General features: G+C 44.3%; 1 protein-coding gene and 1 long non-coding RNA gene across 3 annotated transcripts; one reads left to right on the top strand and one right to left on the bottom strand.

Moving 5' to 3' along the window:
• Positions 1–5,605: 5,605 nt before the first annotated feature.
• On the bottom strand, positions 5,606–10,526 carry LOC125747724 (taste receptor type 1 member 3). The gene is made up of 9 exons (XM_049023177.1): positions 10,383–10,526; positions 10,016–10,226; positions 9,365–9,665; positions 8,853–9,209; positions 7,610–8,035; positions 7,301–7,504; positions 6,951–7,071; positions 6,347–6,717; positions 5,606–6,248 (listed from the first exon to the last, which is right to left on the bottom strand). The coding sequence occupies exons 2-9, from the start codon at positions 10,216–10,218 to the stop codon at positions 5,670–5,672; spliced, it is 2,562 nt and encodes an 853-aa protein (XP_048879134.1). The 5' UTR covers positions 10,219–10,226; positions 10,383–10,526; the 3' UTR covers positions 5,606–5,669.
• A 2,003-nt stretch (positions 10,527–12,529) lies between these two features.
• Positions 12,530–21,491, top strand: LOC125748150 (uncharacterized). 2 transcript variants are annotated; one of them, XR_007399479.1, is made up of 4 exons: positions 12,530–12,787; positions 19,070–19,200; positions 19,572–19,643; positions 19,760–21,491. It is a non-coding gene; the product is annotated as an uncharacterized LOC125748150 (long non-coding RNA). The 2 variants fall into 2 exon arrangements; XR_007399478.1 differs by having other exon boundaries at positions 19,572–21,491.
• Positions 21,492–25,968: the final 4,477 nt, after the last annotated feature.

Raw genomic sequence — 25,968 nt, 5'->3', positions numbered from 1 at the left:
TCCGGCAGCTCTGGGCGGGAAAGCGGTGCAGCACCAACACTATTTATGGTGGGGATGGTGCGCTGCTGACCTCAACTCGGGACGTTTTGGGTTGGTGGAGGGAATACTTCGAAGACCTCCTCAATCCCACCGACACGCCTTCCGATATGGAAGCAGAGTGTGGGGACCTGGGGGTGGACTCACCTATTTCTGGGGCGGAGGTCACTGAGGCGGTCAAAAAGCTCCTCGGTGGCCGGGCCCCGGGGTGGATGAGATTCGCCCGGAGTTCCTCAAGGCTCTGGATGCTGTGGGGCTGTCCTGGCTGACACGCATCTGTGGCATTACGTGGACATCGGGGGCAGTGCCTCTGGACTGGCAGACTGGGGTGGTGGTCCCCCTCTTTAAGAAGGGGGACCGGAGGGTGTGCTCCAACTACAGGGGGATCACACTACTCAGCCTCCCTGATAAGGTCTATTCGGGGGTCCTGGAGAGGAGGGTCCGTCGGATTGTCGAACCTCAGATTCAGGAGGAGCAGTGTGGTTTTTGCCCTGGCCGTGGAACAGTGTACCAGATCTATACTTTCAGCAGGGTTTTGGAGGGTTCATGGGAGTTTGCCCGACCAGTCTACATGTGTTTTGTGGACTTGGAGAGGGTATTCGACCGTGTCCCTTGGGGAGTCCTGTGGGGAGTGCTCCGGGAGTATGGGGTACGGGGCTTCCTTTTAAGGGCGGTTCGGTCCCTGTATGACCGGTGCCAGAGCCAGGTCCGCATGGGCGGCAATAAGTCGGACTTGTTTCCAGTGAGGGTTGGACTCCGTCAGGGCTGCCCTTTGTCACCGATTCTGTTCATAGCTTTAATGGACAGAATTTCTAGGCGCAGCCAGGGCGTTGAGGGTGTCCGGTTCGGTGACCTCAGGATTAGGTCTCTGCTTTTTGCAGATGATGTGGTTCTGTTGGCCTCATCGGACCGTGACCTTCAGCTCTCACTGGAGCAGTTCGCAGCCGAGTGTGAAGCGGCTGGGATGAGAATCAGCACCTCCAAATCCGAGACCATGGTTCTCAGCCGGAAAAGGGTAGAATGCTCTCTCCGGGTTGGGGATGGGGTCCTCCCCCAAGTGGAGGAGTTTAAGTATCTCGGGATCTTGTTCACGAGTGGGGGAACGATGGAACCGGAGGTCGACAGGCGGATCGGTGCGGCGTCAGCAGTCATGCGGGTGCTGCATCGGTCTGTCATGGTGAAGAGAGAGCTGAGCCAAAAGGCAAAGCTCTCGATTTACCAGTCGATCTACGTTCCTACCCTCACCTATGGTCATGAGCTATGGGTAGTGACCGAAAGAACGAGATCGCGGGTGCAAGCGGCCGAAATGAGTTTCCTCCGCAGGGTAGCTGGGCTCTCCCTTAGAGATAGGGTGAGGAGCTCAGTCATTCGGGAGGGACTCAGAGTAGAGCCGCTGCTCCTCCGCATCAAGAGGAGCCAGATGAGCCTCCCTGGGGAGGTGTTCCGGGCATGTCCCACTGGGAGGAGACCCCAGGGAAGACCCAGGACACGCTGGAGAGACTATGTCTCCCGGCTGGCCTGGGAACGTCTCGGGATCCCCCCAGAGGAGCTGAATGAAGTGGCCGGGGAGAGGGAAGTCTGGGCTTCCCTGCTGAGACTGCTGCCCCCGCGACCCGACCCCGGATTAAGTGGAAGATGATGGATGGATGGATGGATTCTGATTGGGACAGTCCACGATCAAAGTAAAGTCTGATGGATTTGTTCATGAGGATAATACTAAAGCTCGAGATCATGGGAAGCTGACATGGGTTATGTCGAGATCACAAGAAAAAAATAAGTTGTGATGTCGAGATAACGAAAAGAAAAAAAAGTTTATGCATGTCCTCTACAGACTTCCGTACCTTTTAGAATTGCAGCAGCTTATTTTTGGGGGTATAGAGCACATCAGTAGACTCCTTGCATAATGATCCTTTTGTACAGGTGAAAATGAGTCATTTTTCAAACCGCTTGTTAAAGACCATTTGTTATGCAGTAATTTGGAAAAGATGCCACTAATTGAAATATAACGTGAGGTTATGAACCTCCCCATTTCTGGAGATTCGATAATACACAAAGGGATTATCGTAGTTCATTTCAGCTATTATTTCTCCATACAGAATAAATTAAACCACTTCTAGAACCCACCTCTCCATCACAGAAGAAACACAACAGTTATGAATAGATCAACATAAAAATGATCACTACATGTAATAATATTATAGACTTCCACCCAAAACAGGACCAAATAAAAAATCAGTCAAAATGAAAAACAATCACATGTTGTCCACCATTTTTTCCAGATAAACTCATAATTTTTTTCCATTTTGTTATTCTCTGGTGTCTTTCTTCTTCTGATGGGGCAGGGATGGGTTGGGACTTGGGCTGGAATGGTGCTGGAATCGGTAGAGGGTCCTGTAAAGTTGGTAGGGTTTGACATACATGAGGCAATGAGGACAGGAGGAGATACAGATGGCTTACACCTCATTGTCTCATGTGTGTCAAGATAAAATGGCCGGATGGAGGGTGTTTCCCGTCCCTGGTCTGTTTCAGACCCAGTAGGAGGCCTTTCTTAGCTCCTAGTGCAAACAGTCGCATATAAGATACCTCACTGCAGTATTTGAGACAGTAGAATGTTCATTCTGTGGCAACGAATTTAGCTAGTATTTCTTTTTGAGATTCTCCCATTTCTTTGACCCTTGATTGGGTGACACAACACCCTCAAGGTCTAATTCCTTAATAATTAACCTGTTAAGCAGTATGTCAGAAGAAAATCACATAAGCAAATGGCTTGGTCAGAATCAGAAACTTCATCTTTTATACAGAGCACTAATAATGGGCTGCATAGCGTGAGCAGTGAGGCGGCAAATTGATACAATTCACTCCACAGTAGGCCTAGGAAAATAAACTTTACGCTCAAGCTTCTTTGACGGCATTTCCTTTTTTGGTGAACCTGTGGTCAGTTTTCATTCTGATGTTCATGAGCTGTTTGGTTTTTCCTGCAGTACCTGTAAATATAAAAGCTCGTGGGAGTCTTACTTAAACAAAAATATTCTGAGAACAGAGCGAGAAATGATTGGCTCAGAAAAATAACCAGTCTGTTCCATTCTGCCCTCAGAACATTTTTATGTAAGTGGAACTCTCGCAAGCAATATAATATTACACTCAACCAAACACAACTATTGTTTTCTAAACTAGGGAAAGGTATATTTGATTTGAAATACGATGCAAACTTTAAGCTGTTAATGTCTGTGTAACAATATTAAATGCCTAATCTTAGTTTAGTTTAAGTTGTTGATGAGTAAATGTTTGTTACATAGTCACACGGAACTTCTGTTTGTATGGAACCTCTTCCACAACGAACGTGAAAGGTAATGCATGTGGTCAGTAAGTCAGCATCAGTGTCAGCTCTGTGTTGGAGGGCCCCAGTAGCCTGCCTTTCACTCTTAATCGGTTTGAAATGGCAACTGATGTGGTGGACCCTCCATGTGGGTAGAGAGAGGATATAAGAGCTAGTTTGGAAAAAGCCCACTGCTTTTAAATGACCATTTGATTAAAAGTGATTGCCCCCCTTAGTCACTCAGTCAACTAATGCATGAAATCTAAACGATAATAAGTTAAATTAAATGAGACACATACAAGCTTAACTGACGCCATCACTGTTGCATCTACATGTCACTTATATAGAACCATTTCAGCAATGTGGAGCTGGATAAAGGAACTCAAGGAGCACTACACCGTGTTTTAATCAAAAGAACTTCCTACAGATCTGAGAGTGCAAATTATTGAAGTATATCGGTTGGGAAAGGGGTACAAAGTCTTAGATGTTCATCTGGGGTATAAAAGTCTTGCACTCCAGTAAACCAGCCTGACAGCCATCATCTCCAAATGAGGGAAAAAAACTCGAAATAGTAGTAGCTTTGTCCAGGAGAGGTTGGCCTAGCAGAATTACTCCAAGAGCGCATGGAAAACTCATCAAAGAAGTCACAGCAGAAGAAACTGCAGGCCTCTCTCAGGTCAGTTAATGCCTGTATTCATGATTCCATGATTATACCCCTGGCAAAAATAGCATCTGTGGGAGAGTTGCAAGGCAAAAACCTCTGATAAATAAGAGGAACATACAGGCTCATCTAACATTTGCTGCAAACACCTTGATTACCCCCAAGACATTTGAGAGAACATTCTGAGGACTCATGAGTAAAAAGCGGGATTACTTAGAAGCTATGGATTCTACTACATCTGGTGTAAAGCTAACACGCCATTCCACACAAAGTACATCATGCCCACAGTCAGATGTGGTGGAGGTAGTGTGACGTTGTAGGTATGCTTTGCTGCTTCAGGGTCTGAGAAACTTGCCATAATCGTGGGACGCATAAATTCAGCTGTCTGCTAGAAAGTACTGAAGCCGAATGTCTGGTCATTAGTCTGTCAAGCCCATGGGGTTATAAGGGAGACAACGATCCGACACACAAGAGCAAGTCCCCTTCTGCATGGCTGAAAAAAAAGCAATCCAATTTTTACGTCCCGATCGTGCCACTCCTCTTGTGCCACGCCCCCTCACTAACCACGTGCGGAATCCCAGTGTTACCAGCTGTGTCCAGTCTTGTTTAATTGAGTCTATGAATTTAAATGCTTACCTCGGCAGTCTTGCGTGCTGTTCAGTGTTTTTGATTATATCCTCTGAATAAATCCCTGGTTTCCTGACCTCACGGCTTCAGTTCTGCTTCCCCGGTACGTAACGTGACACCAATATGGCCGAATTATTATTTTACCTCATGGATGATATGGATGCTGGTGAATTCTTTTCCTTCAATAAATCACGTGCTCATTCAACTGTGTGTTTAGGCAATTTGTACTTTGTATTACTGTATGCAAAAGTGGCTTGGATATCAGACACAAGTGTTATGGATAAGCGAAAACAGAGCAAATGCAGATGGGGCAAATAGATTCATGCCACTGTTTGTCAGTATTGTATCATATTTATTCCATACCTTCCATTTACTCCTCTCTGTTGTGTAGTTTGTATCTTTCATTTATTCTGTCTGTAATTGTTAATTGACTATTATCATGTGCCTTGCAGTAGCGAGCTGAGCCAACAAAAATTACCACCAACCTTGGCTGTATGACAAAGATACTCACCAATGAAAGGGACTTTTACATTTTAGACATATACATCAAAAGTTAATTTATTTTTTTTCTTTGTCAACCAAACATTAAATGGACATTAGATGCTAAATTTAATGCTCAAAAAAGGACCCATGCCTAACAATGATATATTGTCTTACTAGAAGAAGGATTTATTATTACTCATGATTATTAGATTTTTTTTTTCATTAATTCTAATTAAAACTTGAGTAGATCTTAAACAATTTGCCATGTGTTTAAAATGTCAGTGTTTATGGAACAGAAACTCTTACACATCGCAAGCTATGCCAATGGACGTGTCATTTTTTTACAGTTTGTAAAGTCAAATAATGTTGCATTAGATATTCGTGAAGACTTTATAGCTATGTATAATACTTTTGTTAATATAATTCCAGTTTATGTATTGTTCAAATGTGAAGAAGAGTAAATATTTCAATTACCAATTAGATTTATTTTTTCATGAAAAATACATTTTTCTAGCTGGCTTTATATAGAAATTGCTGTAGCATCTGCTACTGCTGTTTATCTTGGTCTTTTTCAGGGGGAATTGGAGAAGCTTCTAGATAAGTACGGAAGTAGTCTTCTGTGTTGAGGTCTGGCTTGATTAGCAGCAGGTGACACTTGGGCAGGAAGTAGGCGACCCCTATGCCCACATTGCCAAAAAGGATGGCGGTCATCTCCGCGAGAGACTTGGATTTGTCATCCAGGCCAGTGTAGATTGGGATGAATACCACCCACACCACACAGTAAAACAGAGTAGAGAAGGTGATGTCACGGGCCAAGTTGTATTGGTTGGGAGGCTTCTTCACCATGAAGGTGCTCATGAAGCATACCAAGGCCAGCAGGCAGTTGAAGCCAACCATCAGGCCTGGACCCAGCATGGGCTCCATTGGACAACGCAGGAAACTCGTCAGGAAATTCACATTAATGCTATTAAGGTAGCTGGACAAGGTCTGACTAGCCTGGATGAACCACCCGCACAGGCCGGCCTGCACTCCACAACATGCCAAGACCACCATACCACTGCCAACACCACGCAGTATCTCCAGGTAGGACGGAGCTTCCTCTGGAAACTCTGTCACACAGACGATCTGGAAGAGGAACGCCGTGACAGCACTGAACTCAAGAAGGTTTCTTCTTGACTTCTGGACTATTCATATGCATTGTACATTCAAAAAGTCATAGTCACCTGAAGTGTGATGGCCAGGAAGGTGGACAGGGTCACTGTAGAGAAGACGACATGGACAGGCTGCTGCAAGCGGCATGTCAAGTCTCCCGGCTGGCCTAAAAACAGAATTATGCTGGCACAACTTCCCATTGAGCCGATCAGGGTCAAAGCACTCAGGGGTCCCCCCGCGGCTCGCACCAGCGCACTGCCATGGTGATACAAGAAGAGTAAGCCTGTGACTCCATGGCAAGTCAGCATCAAGATGGCCAGCAACACCAGTCCCAGGGCCTGGTAGCTGTTCCAGGACAGGAAGTAGTATGTGGCCAATGTGCAGTTGGTGCTGCGCGGTAAAGACCACTGGCCATCGGGACAGTTAGTGCATTGGAGGTCCACTGTCAGGCAGGAAGAAATGCACATTTTGAAGAATACAGTTCTGCAAATTCACCAGGAGCTGATGAGTTTGGTCAGTGGTGTGTTTGTTGCCTTCAAGTGCAGCTGTGTACATAAACCAACGTTTCCAAATGTATCTGCAACTGTGCCTGGATGTCAGTTTGAAGAATTATCCACAGGATTAAGCATTTATAAGCTGGTCGTGCTGTGACTCATGAATGCGTGATTAACCTACCGGTATTATTCTGAAAGGTGCCTTCACTGCAGTCGATGCAATCATAGCAGCAAGAATAAGAGCCCTTGACATGACGAATCTGACCAGGCTCACAATTTGAAGAACAAGTGGACTTAGGTACCTGTTCCGTGAGGTAAATAGAGGAAGGCTTGGGGATAATATCTCAATACTCTAATGATCATTGCATAATTTAAATCACAGAGACTTGTTTTGGTCTTATTCAAAAATATTGGCAATATCACGCAGTACTGTGAAAATTTGCATTTCATTGCATGTCTATGGTCAATAGTCAATGTTGTAAGTAAATGGAGATGGGTGAACTCATGTGTCATGGCTTGAGATGCTGTTACCTTAGTGCTGTTGGTGTACCATGTGATGAGGGCTGCGTTGATCTTCAAGCTATTGTAGTAGGTTCCAATGTCTTTAAAGGTTACATTGCCCTTCGTCCAGATCCAAGTCAGAACATCATAGCCAATGTTAGGGTTTCCATTGCTGTCAAAATGAAACTGCTGGCCTTTAATTTCGAAGGACATATTTTTCAAAACCTCCAACAGCTGTGGAGAAAGAGGCAGAAGACTTGTCTGCATTTTTATTCTTGATTTTCTTCAGAAATTGCAGAGGCTTCTCATGACTACAATTGGTTATATTTGTTTTCCTACCTGCCAGGGATAGACCTTGCTGTCTGCCCCCTTCTGGCAGCTGGTGGTATTGCAGCCAAGCACTTGATGGAGTGCATGGGCTGCGCTATAGACGGCGAGGTACACGCTGAAGGCTTTTCTCTGCACTACTGGCTGCGTCACTATGCTGATGTTGTCCTGGGACAGGTTCCAGCAGTCAGGACAGGGGTCCTCCAGATGGGAGTATCCTGACTTATCGCTCTCTATCCTTAGCCCATTGCCCCTCTCTTTTCCCAGCCGTGTGAGGAGCACCCTGGCGTAGCTGGTCAGTGAGGTCAACATCTGGGTGTTCTCGGTGAAGCCTAGCACCGTGCCTATGCGGTTGATGTTTGGGAGCTCGTATACTAAGTTGTCAAGAGACCAGGCTGAACTAGCTACCCAGACAGCTACCATGTTCCTCTTTATCACCTGTTCAGGGGACAGAGTGGCACAGTTCGGCTACAGTGGTAACACACATGATCATTTTGCTAAGTATTCTTAGCAGTGCTTTTACATAATCTCTTTGCTAACATAAACCAATATTAGTCCAAAAAAGTTTGCCAGGTCTAGGAATGTTAGCAGTGATAGTCCCCCTTTGGTAAGACTTTACCTAAGGCCAAGTTTGTAGTCATTTATAAACACATTCATAATGCATTATAATGGATTCATAAAGCATTATAAACATGGATATAAATCGTTATAAAAAGGTATAACATTATAGTCATATTTATTTTGCAATATGAATGTTCTATGAAGCTGTCATTTATAATGCACCATAGATTCCTTTACAATGTAGTATAAAACATCCTTAATAGTTATACTGACCATTATAAGGCATTATAAAGGTATCTATAGTGCATTATAAATGACAGCTTCATAGAACATTCATATTGCATAATAAATATGACTATAATGTTATGACTTTTTATAATGATTTATGTCCATGTTTACAATGCTTTATGAATGCATTATTATTTGTTATAAATATGTTTATAAATTACTAAAACATGACCTTAAGTAAACTGTTACCCAACCTTTTACTGCAGGATTGTCTTTACAGATGACTGTGTGGAAAAGTCTAAGCTTGTCAAGAAACACAAGAAGGCAGCGATGGGAATTTTCATTAAAAAATTGTGTTTATCATCATTCAAATCTTTGTGAAAGTTTATGTATGTGGGCAGTGGGATGCTGGTTCCATTGATTTAGCCACGGCGCATCATGCTGTGAAAACGTGAACACAACTCACCTCAGAGAAGAATATCCGAGCAGAACTGGGGGCAGTAAAGAGGACCACCACGCCTACCGCGGCCGACTTGATGTTATCTAGTATCTCTGAGATCATGGGTTGAGGGTCGTCGTACACAGGGATGATGGCCTCGTAGGCAACACAGATGGAGTACTGTGCTGCCAACATGGAGACTACAAGCTGCCCCTCCTTGCCATAATCATCTCCGCTACCCAGCACAGCTACCCAGTTCCAGCCGAACTCCTTCAGCAGGTCCACAATGGCCTGGGCCTGCCACTGGTTACTGGGGACTGTACGCAAGAATGACGGATACTGCTGCTTGTCGCTGAACGTGTTACAGGTGGCACCGTAGCTGATCTGTATGTAATGAAAATGTCTGGTTCTAGACCCTTTAGTGATCTCTTAGGAGATTCGTTTGTCAAAATCTCCATTAAACTGTTTTAGATCAATTTATACTACATTAACAGCATTCATTTTTAAAAAATCACCCTCGGTCTTGTGAATGCGCTCACCTGTGGCATCATGAAGAATCCAAAGAGCTTTCCGACGACATCGACCATCTCAGATTTTTGGGGTCCAATGACAGCCAGCACACGTGTGCTGTACTCTGTGTAGTTACACATCACTCTGACCTGCCCTGAGTATCCCTCACTCAGGAAAAACATGCTGGGCTTCACAATGATAAATGACTGGCTGCAGGTGTCGAAGGTTTCAAAGCCCAGCTTGATGTCGGGGAGCAAGTCTGGTGTGGAATTGATCTCATCCACTGTATACTTCATCACCAGTGAAAGACCCAGTCCAATTGCATTTACGCTGTTGTGCCAGGAAGATCATTATCTGTCACTGTACCCACAACAAAACATCAAAGAAACCTCACAAAACATACAGAGCAGGTGCTAAAAGTTCTTTGGGGACACTACTACTAGAGCAATTCCTTAAGTTTATATGAAAAATTCTCCAAAGAACATGGTATCCAAAAGTTGACTGAACAGCTAAAACCTGAACTTTATGATAGTTTTACTGTTTCATTGAATTTAGGTGTTTAGATCTAATGGAATTTTGCCTTTTACTTTACAGTTACCTCTCCTGCTTTTAGCATTATAAAACAATCTGGAATGTTTGTCTCCCACAGAAATTAAGAGGCTCTGTTCAGCTGTTGTTACCTGTTACACTGCACATCGCTAGGGTTTTCATTTTGGCTCAAGTTGCTTGTGAGGCCATTAATGGGAAATAGTCCCCCAAGGAGGAAGTCTCCAGATGAGTTAAATATGGATGTGGAGATGTTTTGGAACCACGCAGGCTCATTTTCACAAAGGTCGAGTCTGAGCACCCAGTACAGAACCACCAGTCTCACTAGCAGCCCCATTCTGGATTCTGAAGGGGGTGAAATGACACAGAGAGAGTGTGAGTGTGGGGGAAAAAATGAAGGACACAAGACAGTTACAGAAGAAGGGGAATCTAAGTGGGAAAGGGACAGGAACTACAGGGCTGATGTCCACCAGGAAACAGTGGTGTGGTGGTGGGACTCACCTTTGGCTTGAATTCCAACAAGTGCTCTTGCTGAGTTGTGTCACGGGACAAAAGCTGCGAGCAAGAATCCTGCTTCTCTTTGTTCCTTAGCCAAATGTCCTGGGACAGCTGTTCCAACCAGGTGTGAGTCTTTCTCCTGGTGATAGTCACTGCATGCGATGTGCATAACACCGAGTCAAATCAGCGGTGAGTAGGCAATGCAACCTGGAAATCACCCAATCACCAATCACTCCAAGATCCAATGAGAAATTTGTTGTATTAGTTCCACCAGCTGTATATGCATGATATGAATGATTAACTCTCAGTCCTAGTAGAATTTACATTTAAATGTGAAGTGTTGTGGTGGTATTGTTGCTGAATATCATCATTCTTTTGGACTATTCCCTGCACTAAATATATGCGGCCAATATTAAAGACAGAGAATGGGAAAAAAATGGAATCAAGTGAAGCTGGTTAGGTCAGCAAACCAGGTTGTAAATGGTGAATTTCTGGTCCTGCTCTTTTTTATACCCGTTAAATGCATTATTGCATATAATTCCATCCAGAGATGAGTTACACATAGCGGGAACCCTTGGTGTAGCACTATAAGGATATTAATCTCCTCCTGTTTCCTCTTCCTGCATTTACATGTGCTTTGCCGCTGGTCTGTGTTTGTGTGTGACAACCTGCTTTAAAGTGACATTCAAATATCTTGGGCAATGAAAAGACATCACGATGAGTGATAATGATTTTTCCATGCCTGTCCCCCTTCGGGCGTGACCACTGCTCCTTGTTAAACATAATTGGGGTTTCGTAGCATTGGTGTGGAGGACTGGTTCCATTGGGCACCCAGACTGATCCTGAAGACCCTCTTCATGACAAGCAAATTTAAAACTATAGACGGGGGGATATTTTTTTTATTTTTAATTTTTATATTGATATTGTTCTGTCACTAGGGGCGGCATGGTGGTGCAGTGGTTAGCACTGTTGCCTCACACCTCTGGGACCCGGGTTCGAGTCTCCACCTGGGTTACCTGTGTGTGGAGTTTGCATGTTCTCCCCATGTCCTCGTGGGGTTTCCTTTGGATACTCTGGGTTTCCCCCCACAGTCCAAAAACATGCTGAGGCTGATTGGAGTCACTAAATTGCCTGTAGGTGTGCATGTGTGGGTGAATGGTGTGTGAGTGTGCCCTGCGATGGGCTGGCCCCCCATCCTGGGTTGTTCCCTGCCTCGTGCCCATTGCTGCCAGGATAGGCTCCGGACTACCCATGACCCAAAAGGATAAGTGGCTTGGAAAATGGATGGATGTTCTGTCACTTTCAGTTTTATTTTCAGGGTTTTAGTAATATATAATCAGACTTTCCACTGATTTTGAGTATCTGTACCCAGTGAAACAGACATTACAAAACTGACCTTTGCTTGTGGAAAAAAAAATCCGTTGAGAGAATAATTGAATGCTTTTGGTACATTTGTTTTTTGCATTGCATGTCAATCAGCTTAAAGTTCTTTAGATGTATACATCAATTATCTTTGACATGTAAAGTGACAGTGGCTCAGTTCCAAAGTCAACATTCATGGATTCGCAGACTTTGAGGCACGTTCTTGCTAAGTCCTTAAAGGCTCTGGGCTTTCCCTCTGTCAAACTGTCAAGTGCATGAGGACCCTCTAACAGACATTTTAAGGTGTTTGTATCTTTGCTTATCAGTGGCTCTGTACCCTTCTTATTGTACATTTTAAGGTACAGAAATGGACTCTGAGGAACATCGCAAAAGCATTAATACACCATCAATGGTTCAGAAATGTTCTTCAGAGTCTATTTCTTCACCTTAAAATGTTCAATTTCCTACAGCTGTAGGGTGCATTTGGCAGACCCTTGAGGGAACAGACCCATTGACAAGCAAAGGCACCAATTGTTACCCATGGGGCTGAGAATATAAGAGCCTGGAACAAATTCAAATTAGGCAGACGGTCCCTTAAGTGCCTTGGCCAAGAATAAAGTACAAATCTTAAACTGAAAAGTCCCAAACCCACAACAGTAAAGAACATGTTTTGTGGTTGTCAATGGTAATGTCCAATTCCTGTTTATACCATACTGAGCCTTTGCAGCCTCTCACACTCGATCACTTTGCAGGTGACGTCTCTGAGGGTTCAGGGCTTAGGGGGGACTTTGGGATGGGCCAATGTTACCCGCTGCTCCATCGTGCCTTTTGTTCGTTTTTATATTAATAGCCTTAGTTCTAGTAATAGTTGTAGTGGGCTAACGTTCTGGGAACAACAGGGAAATTGGACACTTTTCCCATACCTTACATCGTAACGTTCAGTAAAGTTGGGTGCCCCCTACTCATGTACACAGTATAGAAATTGCAGTTTCGAAGGCGCGTGGAACGGACCCGGTTGTGTTTCCTGGCGAGTTACGACTTTGCATGTATGTGTTTAACTACGTATTATTTAAAATGTTGTGTTAAGGTTTGCATCCGCTGCTTTGCCTTCGCCTTTGCATATGTTCGCATCTGCTTTTCATTGTCCAGCAGAAATATTTTTTTTCTTGTTAAAATAATGCTGGTATTTTAAATTTGGTTGCTTAACGAGAGACGTGACGCAGTCTTCACCTCTGTGCTGGAGCTAATATTGATTTAAATATTGTGGAATAACTCGTTTATACTAGATATGTGTTTTCTTTGCCTTGATGACGATGATTGGTAAATTTTAATAGTTGTATTAGACCATTAAATTCATGAGTATTCGTTTTTTTTTCTTCCTGATTTTTTTATTTAGCTACCGTGCTAGTCGTTGTGATCTGAAATTCGGTCCCTCTGTTTTAGTATTTATCATTATTAATAATTCAGGCCGCCACACTTTACTGTAGCCCGCAAAGTGCGTGAGTTATTAATAGGATTATTAACGTAAGTCGGCTCTTACGTGTGTGAGAGGTTTCAGCTCTCACGCATCTGGCGTGACACTCACGCTCTTACGGCAAATACATTTTATTCCATTATAAGCCTAACATTAGCAAAAGCGCTGGAGTAGTTTGAACAACTTGCATACTATTTACAAGGTAATAAAACTCTTACATACATGTAAATGTATGTGCAGACTTGTCTCGTATTGAGCCAGCTGACCAAAGTTGGCAACCCTGCGTATAATACGAAATGGTTCAATATACAAGCAGACCTCACAATAGTTTTATAACAGATATGTACCTTTATGGAGAAAAATGTTGCACTTCGGCTGGTTTTTAACAATGACAGTATGATGAATGTCGTTCACAATGAGCTACAGACAATTTCCTTTCAAGAGCCACATTTGAGAAGCACGGGAAAGGAAACCTGAGTACCCTTGGTAAGGAAATTATCCCGTTAAAACATTTCTACTCATGCCCGTCGGTTGTAAGTACATTTCCACCGCTGGTCAAAGTGAGTACAACAGACGTTTCACAATTGATTTTCGCCAAACTACCGCAGCTGTTGGTTCAAGTGTAGGGTTTTTGCTCGTTTGACTGAATTGTTAAAAACAATCTAGCAATTACCACTAGATGTCAGGAGTGAACGTCTGTCTGCAGCATAAGCACCAAATTAAGATCCTAAAATGATGCTTTTTTCGTCCTCTTTATTCACAGCATGAAATAAAACAAAGAAATAAGTATGTTATACATGGAAAACTAAGGTGAGGTTAAGGTCGTTCAGGAGACGTGCATTCGAAATACGCTTTCTACCAAGGAAAGGACAAGCTGGTTATATTTAAACCTGGTAATAATTGGGGGGGGGGGTTACTTTAGGCTTGGGGGGAGGGGGGGCTTGCTTTAGGCTTTGAAAATATGAGAACTCTTCGCCCTCACAGTGTTACAATGCTAGTGTAAAATTTCATGTGTGTGCAGGGAAGAAGGAATCAATCGACATGTTTGACTGTATGTCAGCAGCAGCAACCTCTCCAGTCTGTCCCAGCTCTTGCTAAACATCTCCCTGTCCAGGGATTTGCTTTAATCAGCTCCATATACACTTATCTCAGTAATGTCACAAGAACATTGAACCCATGGATGGCTGAGAGGTCTCTGACCCGTCGCGATTTGGCCTGCAGTGGAGGGTCGGCCTCCTGGTTGTGGAATTGTGGTGCTGTACATTTTGGGGGGGGCGGGGGGCAGATAAGGTTTAAACATAGCACTGGATGAGAACAGACAGCATTGACTTTACCTGTTAAAGGCCCCAATTAGCATAGTCGCAATCGTCAGGTTTTTTTTTTTTTGAACGTTTCATCCCGCATCTCAGAGCATCAGGGTTAAACGCATTCAGCCGTGTCATTTCCTGCTTCCTCTTCAGCTGTCAAACCTGTTTTAACTTTGACTGGATGTGTGAGTGTCTATCTGTGTTTGCATTAGAGGAACAGCCAAGAGCATTTTACTTTGTGTGTCTGTGTGTGTGTGTGTGCGTGTTATGTTTATATAATGTTGTGGGGACCTCAGTTTCGCACCTGTGAATGCAATCAAAATACTAAAACTGGCAAAAATATTGTTTTTTGTTTGGTTACTTATGGTTAAGGGTAGGGATGGTTAGGGGTTAAGGTTGTCTTGTTGGGATTAGAGTTTTCCTCATAGAAATGAATGGAGAGTCCCCACAAAGATTTAATTGCAAACCTCTGTGTGTGTGTGTGTGTGTGTGTGAGCGGGTATGCCTATCCTTATAGGGACACGATGTCCCCATAACGTGATAAATATCCATTTTTTTCCCTTATGGGGACTGGTTTCCTGGTCCCCATAAGGGAAAACTCTATTTTATAAAAATCTGTGACTGCTATGAAAAAGTTAAAAACTCTTGTATTTTGGGGGTTAAGGTTGTCATAGTTAGCGTTAGCATTTTTCCCATAGAAGTGAATGAGCGGGCCCCATAAGGATAGGTATACCCTACATGTGTTTGTATGTGTGTGTGTGTGTGTGTGTGAGACCACCTTTGCTCATGTACATTGAGAAAAAAGGCAAAAACATCCTGCTGTGTGTGTGTTTGTGTGTGTGTGTGTGTGTGTTTGTGTGTGTGTGTGAGCACCTGTACTAGAAAAACAGCCAAGAGCATTTTACTGTGTGTGAGCATCTACCCCATTTACATTTAGGGAACAGCTGAAAGCATTTTACACTGTGTGTGTGTGTTTATGCCCTATGAATAAGTGTGTGTGTATCTCTGTGTATCTATGCATGCATACATTCAGAATTGCATAGATACATTAGTGAAGATTCAACATGGAAATTAACCAATGAAAAGATGAATGTTGATAACATTGTGAGTTTTTTTAATTTGAGGTAATAAACCTGGAGGGCATGGTGAGGTCAGGCTTCACCACCTCCCCACAGCTTGTGATCGCACTGCGAGCGCATGAGTGAGCAGATGAGGGACGAGTGGCATCTGTGAGAGGAGGAGTGTGAGGACAGCAGAGAGCAAGAGAGCATGTTGTCTGTCTGTTGGCAGTCTCAGAGCTCTGCTCTGGAGACTGCAAGGCTTCACGTTTGTGTGAGTAGCAATTGGAGAAACAGATACATCGTAGAAGGGGTCTCCCCTCCTGTATTCTCTGTGCCTTTTTTCATGCTCCTGAGTTTTACACAATTTTTGTAATCAGCTCTGTCAACAGTCCACTAACCACTGTGAGCCCCGAGGTTCAGACAGTGGTGCTGGTTGGATGAGCAGGACGTTGACCTGGCTCTGTATGGAAGAGCACTATGCAGACCTGGCTCTGATTGGAAGAGCAATGGGTTGACCTGGCTCTGCGTGGAAAAGCACTGTGCAGACCTGGCTCTGATTGGAGAAGCAGTGTGTTGCCCTGGCTCTGATTGGATAAGTGGTGTGCAGCCCTGGCTCTAACTGGAGGAGTGGTGTGTTGCCCTGGCACTTAGTGGAAGAGCACTGTGCTGACCTGGCTGTGATTGGAGGAGCAGCTATTTAAGTGCCTGGTATCTTTCTCACCTAAGCTGAAAGAACATGAAACAAGGTTCTTTTTGCACCAACCACTAATGAGCTCTTACAAAAACAATAATTAAATCGCTAAATCTGTCTCTTTCACTGACTGAGGCTTCAATCATCTTGTGTCACATGCTGCTGGTTGTCTGCACATACCATATGGTTGTGTGAAACAGAACAATGAGGAGCCCTAAATTAAATATCTCCAGCACAGACTGATAGAAAGGACCCAGGAGTACAATAAAACATAAATATACTCCGAGAAGGCAGCATGCTGTTTCACAAGTTATTGCAAGACAAACCCCCACAAATCCCAGTCCTCCCATTACCTACTGTAAATTTTAAATTCTTAATTTAGATTCGGTTCAGTTTATAAAAATTTTTCCCTGCATCACTGCCTTGAAGCACTTAGAGAAAATGTAGCAATGACATAATAAATTAAGAATAGCATCGCAGACAAACACAACCGCAGCTAAAAGCAGCAAGGTCGGACAGGTAAGTCTTTTTCTTCCTCCTGTTTCAAAGGAGAAAAAAGCCTTTGAAAACCTTTGGGGTTCCAAGAACAACTGGCTGCTGAATCCCCCCCCCACACACATGATAACTATATACTAGTCAAAATAGGTGTGTTAGCGATGTTAGGAATCGAACAGGCTTTCAACCAGGCCTGTGTTAAAACAGTTGGTGGAACGGGTACATTTCACTGCCGAGAAGAAAGCAAGCCCCATGATGAAGTGTGGCTGCAAAGTCAGCATATTCCACCCCCCCGCCCCCCCGCCCCCTCATGTTGGTGTTAATGTCCCATAAAGCTGGTCCCTCCTCATGGGTTCCTACTGCAACCTCCTTAGCAGGGTGTAGAAAACATTACAGCCGACGGGATGACAGTGGCGGCGTTATTGGGGGGAGAGGGGGGGGTAAAGTAATCATGAAAAAAAATGGTAGAGTAGAACAGGTCAGACCGGAATTGCTCTGCTAGGACTCTGCACTCATAACTGCGCTCGTGTCTGCGTGTCTGACGACGGCGTCGAAAAACTGGCTGTGCAGCAGAAATTGAAAATGATTACAGGAGGCTTTGTGGAGAAAAATGGAGAACTTTGGATAAGGGTTTTTCAATTCCTGCCCAGGGGCTGAAGCGACATGATGCCATAAAGTGTAATTTCCATTCATCTTCTGTAACTGATTGTCCTATTCAGGATCGCGTAGGGGGGGGGTCCAGAGCCTATTCTGGTGGCTATGGGCACAAGGCAGGGAACAACCCAGGATGGGGCGCCAACCCATCGCAGGTCACACTCACACACCAGTCACTCACACATACGGGCAATTTGGCAACACCAATTAGCCTCAGCATGTTTTTGCATTGTGGAGGAAAACTGCAGTACCTGCAGGAAACCCCATGATGACACGGGGAGAACATGCAAACTCCCCACGCTTGAAGCCACGGCGAAGACTCGAACCCAGGTCCCAGAGGTGTAAAGTAATAGTGTTAACCACTGCAAGCTAAAGGATAGCAATTTTTAAGGCTGTGCTTATGTGCATGATGCAAAGAAGGCCAATAAATTAGCTTTAGCTGCGGTGCTGTTGACACAGAGGCAGCTGGTTGGTTAGGACTGTAAAAACAGCCCCACGTTTGGTATGAGAATATAGCTTTCCTCAACTTACATATCCATCCATCCATCCATTTTCCAAACCGCTTATCCTATTGGGTCGCGGGGGGTCCGGAGCCTATCCCGGAAGCAATGGGCACGAGGCAGGGAACAACCCAGGATGGGGGGCCAGCCCATCGCAGGGCACACTCACACACCATTCACTCACACATGCACACCTATGGGCAATTTAGCGACGCCAATTAGCCTCAGCATGTTTTTGGACTGTGGGGGGAAACCGGAGTACCCGGAGGAAACCCCAGGACGACATGGGGAGAACATGCAAACTCCACACACATGTGACCCAGGCGGAGACTCGAACCCGGGTCCCAGAGGTGTGAGGCAGCAGTGCTAACTACTGCACCACCATGCCGCCCTCAACTTACATAGACTATTGAAAATGAATAGCTACATCACCATATACATATACATGCCAGTGATTGACTGATAGCCAGCATTCTGGTTACATGGTTACCCTCAAAAAGCGTAGCTGGACATGGGGTCTGAGAGGTCAACATACACGTGAGGGACTGTAACATTTTATACATTTTTTAAAGTAATAGTCATTTGAAAGTGGAATGATGAATACGCTCTTACATTGTTTGCACAGATATGGGTATCTGTTCTGGCCAACTCTGAGCTTGTTATTAGTCTCCCCTGCTCCTCCCCCAAGGCAGATAGATAGAACCATGGTTTGCCCCTCCCCCACAAGTAAGGCCAGGTTCTCAGGCTATTGAGCAAAGCAAGGGGGGGATATTTGCGGATTTCAGAACCACTCGTCACAAGTCGAGATATCTGGCTCCACCTCTTCCCACCTCTCTCTCTATGCCTCTCTGAGCCGGCCTTGAGTCACCGCTTTGTCACACGTTGCAGAGCTGTAAGTGGCAGTAATCATGAAGGAGGAGAATTCCTTTCCCCCTGATTCACCTATTCACTCTGAGCAGATCCATTGGGATGTAAACATTTGCCTTGGGCAGCTTGAGATAGGTGTGAATGGCAGCTGGATCCTGCCACTCCATCCCAGAGAGCAAAAGTTGTGCTGATTAAACACCAAGTAGTTATAAGCATAGGGGTGAGGGCAGCAGATTCAGTCAGGTCCTTTTGACACCTTGGCTTCTCCATCCATTACAGCCACAATACAGGAAAGGATGCATTCCAGGGTCCATGGTGGATATTACCAGCACCCTCCCCCCTTTCACTATCTGACGATTCATGACAGGGCTGGTGAAGTAAGGACAGCCCTGCCGGGTGCCTACATTCTGGTGAGTCCTTGTTTACTTGCAAAGCAGTTGTGCGTGACTCAGGACGCAGTCATTATGACCATGCTAAGGCTGATTGGATAGAGTCAGCTATCTACCCTCCCCCAGTGAATTCCAATTGTCCCCCAATGAATTTCAGTCTTCTACAAAGTCACACACTCATACGCAGATCTCCATGGTCCAGAGCACCTGATCAACAAAAAAATCATTTCAGCCTCTTACGGAAAATCATTGATGTTCCAGCTGCCTAATCACCGTCAAACGACAGCTGCACGCATGCATACCGCCGCCAGTCATCTGCTGTCAATTTCATTTTTGACTCTCCGCCTGCTCCCTCATATTCCCTATATTAGAAGCCTCTTCTTCTCACTCAGAGTTTTTAGGACTTCAGCGAAGCCACCAACCTGCTCTATTCCTGCTCCACCTACAGCTCAAAATTATGAATGGTAAGTCTAAACTGAAATGGGCAGTGTTTTCAAAATATAGGATAGCAGCAAAGCGCAATTGTACACCGTGGAAGAGAATGAGTGCATTTAACCTCTGAGTCATTGTACCCACCCAGATCCTGGTGCCATAATAGAACAATAAAACTGAGGTGTCATGAGAAGAAAGAAGAAAATCCCTGGATTGGTCTCCCTCTTCCACTACATGTGGTAGAAAGGTCGAACTGTCAACAAAATCTTGCGAACACTCGTCACGATCGATTTTACCTTGTTTGTGTCCTGTCACAAACAAACCAGCACATCACCTTTAATGTGTGTTACTCCATTTGACTGTTTTTCTTTGTTCTAAGTTCCAAACAGTAAAGATAATATGTGATTAACTCATGAAAATGAGATGAGACATAAACGTTGGTGATAAAGTGTAATCTGATTTAGATGAGGTGAAATATTACTCTTGGCAGCAATGGAGGGAGATGGAGCTGGCATGTAGAGACAGGCGCACAAGACAATATAGCAGGTCAAACGCATCCCATAAACATCGTAAACAGCACCTTTGCAAGGTAGCACATAGGGATCTGGAGATTATGGGAGCACCAAAGAGGCTCAACTTCCATACATTCATTTTCCAAACCGCTTATCCTACTGGGTCGCTGGGGGTCCGGAACCTATCCCGGAAGCAACGGGCACGAGGCAGGGAACAACCCAGGATGGGGGGCCAGCCCATCACAGGGCACACTCACACACCAGTCACTCACACACACACACACATACGGGAATTTAGCAACTCCAATTAGGCTCAGCATGTTCTTGGACTGTGGAGGGAAACCGGAGTACCCGGAGGAATCCCCACGACGACATGGGGAGAACATGCAAACTCCACATACATGTGACCCAGGCGGAGACAGTGCTAACTACTGCACCACCATGCCACCCCCGAGGCTCAACTTAAGAGACTTAATTAATGGGTAACTGAAAGTGAGTCGCTGCTCCATCACAGAATGAAACATGGATTATCTTCTGTCTGCCGTCTTAAGAGCTCCTGACTGCTTCTCTGCTGTAGCTGGTCAAAGTTTCATGTAAGGTGGCCACCTACTCCATGTCAGGGGAGACACTATGAGTTACTTCAGGTTTTACTGTAGTATTTTAAAACTGAAAGGCTCCGGTGCTTGGCCGATTAGTTCAGTTCTCCTTTTGCTTTGACTGGTTTGTTTTCTTGATTGAAAGACTCATCAAGCTGAAAGTAAAGTAAACTTTACTTTAACATTATTGATAAGTGCATGATTTGAAGAGACTGACCAATCAGCACACAGCAAGACCTCAGTGCTTAAATGAAACTCAGGTCTTTTTTAATTGAAATGGTAGTATAAAAAACTGTCCCTGGGTCATAATGTCCCCCCTGACGTGGATTAGATGGTCATCCTAGTCTCACGTGATTTTCGCACGGGGAACCGGGTGTCTGATGTAATGCTGACACAACGCCATCCAGAAAGACCATCACTTTGAGGCGGATGGCAAAAGTCTGGGTTAGCAATCTGAAATGGAAGCGAAATGAGTACGAGAACCAGCAGGGTGCCTCCCAGAAAAGCGGCCACAGATGATTCCAGCATGAATGTCATTTGCCTGTGTCTCCAGTTGTAAGGGGGTTGGGTTCAAACCCATATCTACGGTCAGAGATACACAGACACACTCACCTGGTGACGACACCTGAATGCGGGAAGATGTCCAGGTGCGCCGGGTTGACTGGCTAAAACTGATAAATGATAGGCAGAAGAGAAGGGGGGGGTTCTAATCGGCAGATCGTTTGTAGCTGACTTTGTGTTTTCTGATCTGTCTGTGCGATGTAGTTTTTGAATGTGCTTCATATACAGTTTTAGGCATGGAGGGGGGGCAGGTTTCCAGTGTATCACAGTTGTGGGGGGGGGGGGGTAGTGTGTGTGGGAACATGAAGGAAGAGTATAAATTGCCATCTATAAATCTGAAGAAAGTGTGTATGAAACAGAAGTTTCAATTTGTTCCTGAGTGATAATGGAGGACTGGGGGACAGAGGCAAAGTTAGATGGAGACTCTTAGAGTAAGCAGCTGCTGAATCAGTCTGCCTGGTCCTCAGGTATTTTTGAAAACCATTCACCCCCATCCCTGGCCTTGGGGATAACATGTAGCTCCCAGGAGTGGGGGACCTGCTGTGCGATATCAGATGTCCGGATAAAACTTCATCCATAAAACTTCATCTCCATCTTTTCACCGTCTGTCAGACATTTAATTTTTGTGTCCTTCAGCTGTGCCTTTTTGAAACTCATGTTAAAAATGCATTGTTAGCCTTTCTCGACCCCCTCAAACTGAACGGTGGACTTTATCTCTTGTAATGAGGGTTTTTTTTTTTTTGTTTTGCATTGTCACCTCCTACCTGATATTTGACCTCGTCCTCCAGCTTGAGATTTTCCACTGTCACACATTTCCAGTGCTGCCTGCGGGTGGTGTATTTCCGCAGAGGGGTGCTTGGTCCTGTCTCTTAGAGCTCTGCTGAAGTGAACAGACCGTACCTTGATTCTCTCAAAACCTGTCACTTTTAACTAGGAGTTGTGCAGGAGTGGAACAGATTTCTGCTATATTGGTAGGACAGCTGAGGAGTTTGAAATACAGAATATCTCCCCAGTCCATCCCACATGTGCCTGCATTTTGCGGTCTACAAGCAAGGTGGAGTCCTGATGATGCACACCTAGGGAATGTCCTGGATATTGTGCATGAAATGAAAAACAGCTAAATGAGAATAAAAAACTCCAGAGTTCCGGAATGTCCATAGTGAGAAGAGAGTGGCCCTGTGGGCGTCCGTCCTTCAGCGGTATCCAGGAAGCAGCCTGGTCTTTAGTCATGATGAACACTGAAGAGTGTGTGGCTGTACTTAGATGTTTATTTTAAATGTGACTGACTTTAGGCTGTGTTCTTGAGAAAAGTATCAGGACGTTAAACATGTAACACACTTGAGAACCAGTTTACTTATTCCTTACCTGAGGTTTTACCTGTTATTTTAACATTGTCATTTTCACTGATTGTACTTTTTGTTGTCTCACCCAGGGTTACACACAGGATGTTTTAATGCGTATGTAGGCCTATGCAAAACAGAGTAATTGCATGGTCCTGCACTATACCAATCAGCTTCACCCAGCTCATGGCCTCCCTAGGTGAGCGTACCTACGAGTTGTGATGACAGTAAGGTATAATGTAAGGTATCATTCTCAGGGTGTGTTTACTGTTTAAATAAGTCCTCTTATTTGGTTAATCCTTACTGTCCTGTGTCTCAGTCAGACCTCCCCCACCCAAAGCCGCCTCACATTGTACGTCGCAAAAATATGACATGGAAATTGCCAGCGATAATGTAAAGCAGTCCAGGTTGTTAGGGACACATTAGTCTGGTTACTGGTCATAATGCGAAATGACAATGGTGTCTCTTGTGCTTTGAGATTTTGGCAACTGTTCGCCAAGCAGAAAACACCACAGAAAAATCAGAAGGCGCAGCTCTTATTAGTCCTGTTTCCATTTGGAGTGACATTGCATTGGGATCCTGTTATAGAGCATTTGCTAGAACCGGAAGGTGCAGATATATATCTATTTAGACTTTTATTCTTACTCAGGATGAGTGGACGCCTTCTTTTCTGGATGCTACAGCGAGTATATAGATAGAACAGCCACTCTGCTTCAGGTCGGGCCAATAGCTAAACTTAGATGTCGACACAGACATACCCTCTTGAATGAAGAACCGTTACCCTCACTTTGACATGTAAAAACCAGCCCACGGGAAGCATTGTGCTGACATTTTCATTTATTATTGTGAAAGGGGAGGTCCCCTAACTGGTAAAGCGGGGTGTTTGTAGAATTTTTCTCTAGGGAGATAACTTTCTCTAGAGAATTAGCAGTCCTCTGAAGTAGATTTGTTCTAGATGGTTTAACATTCTCATATAGTAAGTTGTCTTTGTGGGTAGGCAGCCTGTACAGGAGATACTCTATAAGCATTCGATAGCGAGGCGTTCTCTTATCGATTTGACAGACCTCAACATAAGACCTTCTCTAAACTTTTTGACAGATCTGATCATTTCACTTTCTCGAATTGTTTTCACAAGCTTGTACAGCGGACCTTTTCCTAGGGAACTGAAAGACCTGTACAGCAGGCCTCTTAAAACACTTGACAGACCTCTACAGTAGACTAACTTGGAAGCCGTAATGACAGACCTATAGAAGAGACCTATTCTTAGGTTCTAGACAGATCTCTCTAGCAGACCTATATTAGGGCTGCAATAGGCCTTGAGGACAGTGATTTTGGTGTTCTTCTTACGACAGAATGTAATGTATCGTCAAACCACAGCAAGCCATCCTTTCATTTTCAGTAACCGCTTCTTCCTGTTCTGGGTGATGGGGGTCTAGAGCCTACGAGCACAAGGCAGGGCACCGACCTCTGCCAAGGCACACTCAGACTTACAGGCGATTAGCAATACCATTTGGTGATACAAATTAACTTTGCATATTTTTTGGACTGTGACACTGGAGTTCCCAGAGAAAATGAGAATACACAAACTCCACACACATGGAGCCAAGGTGGAGGCTTGATCTCCAGTGTGAGGTGAGAGGCAACAGCACTAACTACTGGACCCCCACACCACTGAAAGCAATGGATTCAGAATTTGTGAGGAGCAGGAGGAGATGCTGTTAGGTACAAAAGACACCCTTCATGTTGAGTCTTGACTTTTGTTGACTTTTTGATGCAGGCTGTGTAATGTGAGTGTGAAGCTCATCTGCAGATGACCTTGTTCCAGAGCATCCTGGGAGATTCATGGTGGTTCTTCTTCCCCTTTGCGTCACCGACTGGCTTTCAGAAGTTTCTTAAATGCCTCACCACCAGAACAGTCTGCAAGAGAAAGTAGCAAATTAGTCTTATTTGGAGCAGACATTTTTTTGTTTGGACGTTGTTTAGATTATGTCTGTTTCTCCATGAGTCACAGACAGTGGAAACATGTCTGTGTATAAACTCTGGATGGGCTCCAACCAGTGACTATTTCAGGACTAAGTGAACACACCACAACCCCCTGGCAGGATATGTAGTGAAACTCTGAACTGAATTACCCAGGTCACTGTCATGGTCCGTTTAAAGCAGTTAGTGCTCTGCTAGCTGCATTCATGTGTAACACCACAGGGATCCCATACACTGTACCTGTATGTGGAAGTGCTAACAATAAAGAACTCTTGAGTCTTGAGTCTATTCATGTTAATCCATCTAAATGATGAGACCTGGTCAGTCTCACAATCTGCGAAAGCTGTTAGTATTATCGGCTACTTTAAATCAGCTTTTTCATTGTTTGCTTGTTCATTTTCCTAGAATAACAAAGAATCCTTGGTATAGATAGTAAAATATAAGTGTGCCTGTGTTTGAGTGTAAGACGTGTTTTTGTGAGCTTATGTTAGTTATATTCTTGGACTTTGCAATGTCTGTATGTACTAATTTTAAAAAAAGACGTAAAATATACATACTTTGGTCTTTTGTGATCCATTGCAGATTATTTTTTGTTTGAGGGGGTGAGTAGCAGTGAGCTTCCTGTGTGTGTGTGTGTGTGTGTGTGTGTGTGTGTGTGGTCCCCACAATGTGATTAAAAACCTGTTTTGACATTGTGGGGACCATTATTTTGGTCCCCATAAGGGAAAATTCAGTTTTATAAAAATCTGTGACTGCAACTAAAAAAACTACAAATGCCAAGAGACTTGTATTTTGTTTGGTTACTTATGGTTAAGGTTAGGGCTGAGTAGAGGATAAGGTCATTACTGCTGTGATTACACTTATGCCCAAAGTAATGAATGGAGAGTCCCCACAAAGAAACAGATATCTAATCTGTGTATATGTGTGTGTGTGTGTGTCTGCCCATCAGAGGAATGCAGAGAGGTTCCGGAATTCCACCTCTTGACCTTTCCTTAGAGTTCCCCTTCAGCTGGGATGCTGGCAGGCGGAAATGCAGAGTCAGAAATAGACGCTCACGGTAATGCAAGACGATCTGGCCTTGAGACGCTCGCGCGCCAGACACACAGAGTAGGTTCTGCATGTGCACACGCACGGCATGGAGAACAGACACAAACAGATCGGCTGCGCAAAGAGGAACAGCAAACACATAGAGAATAAAACGAGGACTTCGACTTTATTTATTAGTTTAATCTTCATACTTTCACTTAGTTAATCTTGCAGTACGCACATTTTTTTCAGCCAGTCCTGACTTTCTTGTTTTGTAAGCACAAACACGCAAGAAGGGCAGAATGAGGTTATGTCTGATTTGTTTACCTCTAATTTTGACTG

This window comes from Brienomyrus brachyistius, chromosome 8, assembly GCF_023856365.1.
Source record: "Brienomyrus brachyistius isolate T26 chromosome 8, BBRACH_0.4, whole genome shotgun sequence".
Classification (NCBI taxonomy): Eukaryota; Metazoa; Chordata; class Actinopteri; order Osteoglossiformes; family Mormyridae; genus Brienomyrus; species Brienomyrus brachyistius.
This window is presented reverse-complemented; position numbering and strand designations above follow the sequence as displayed.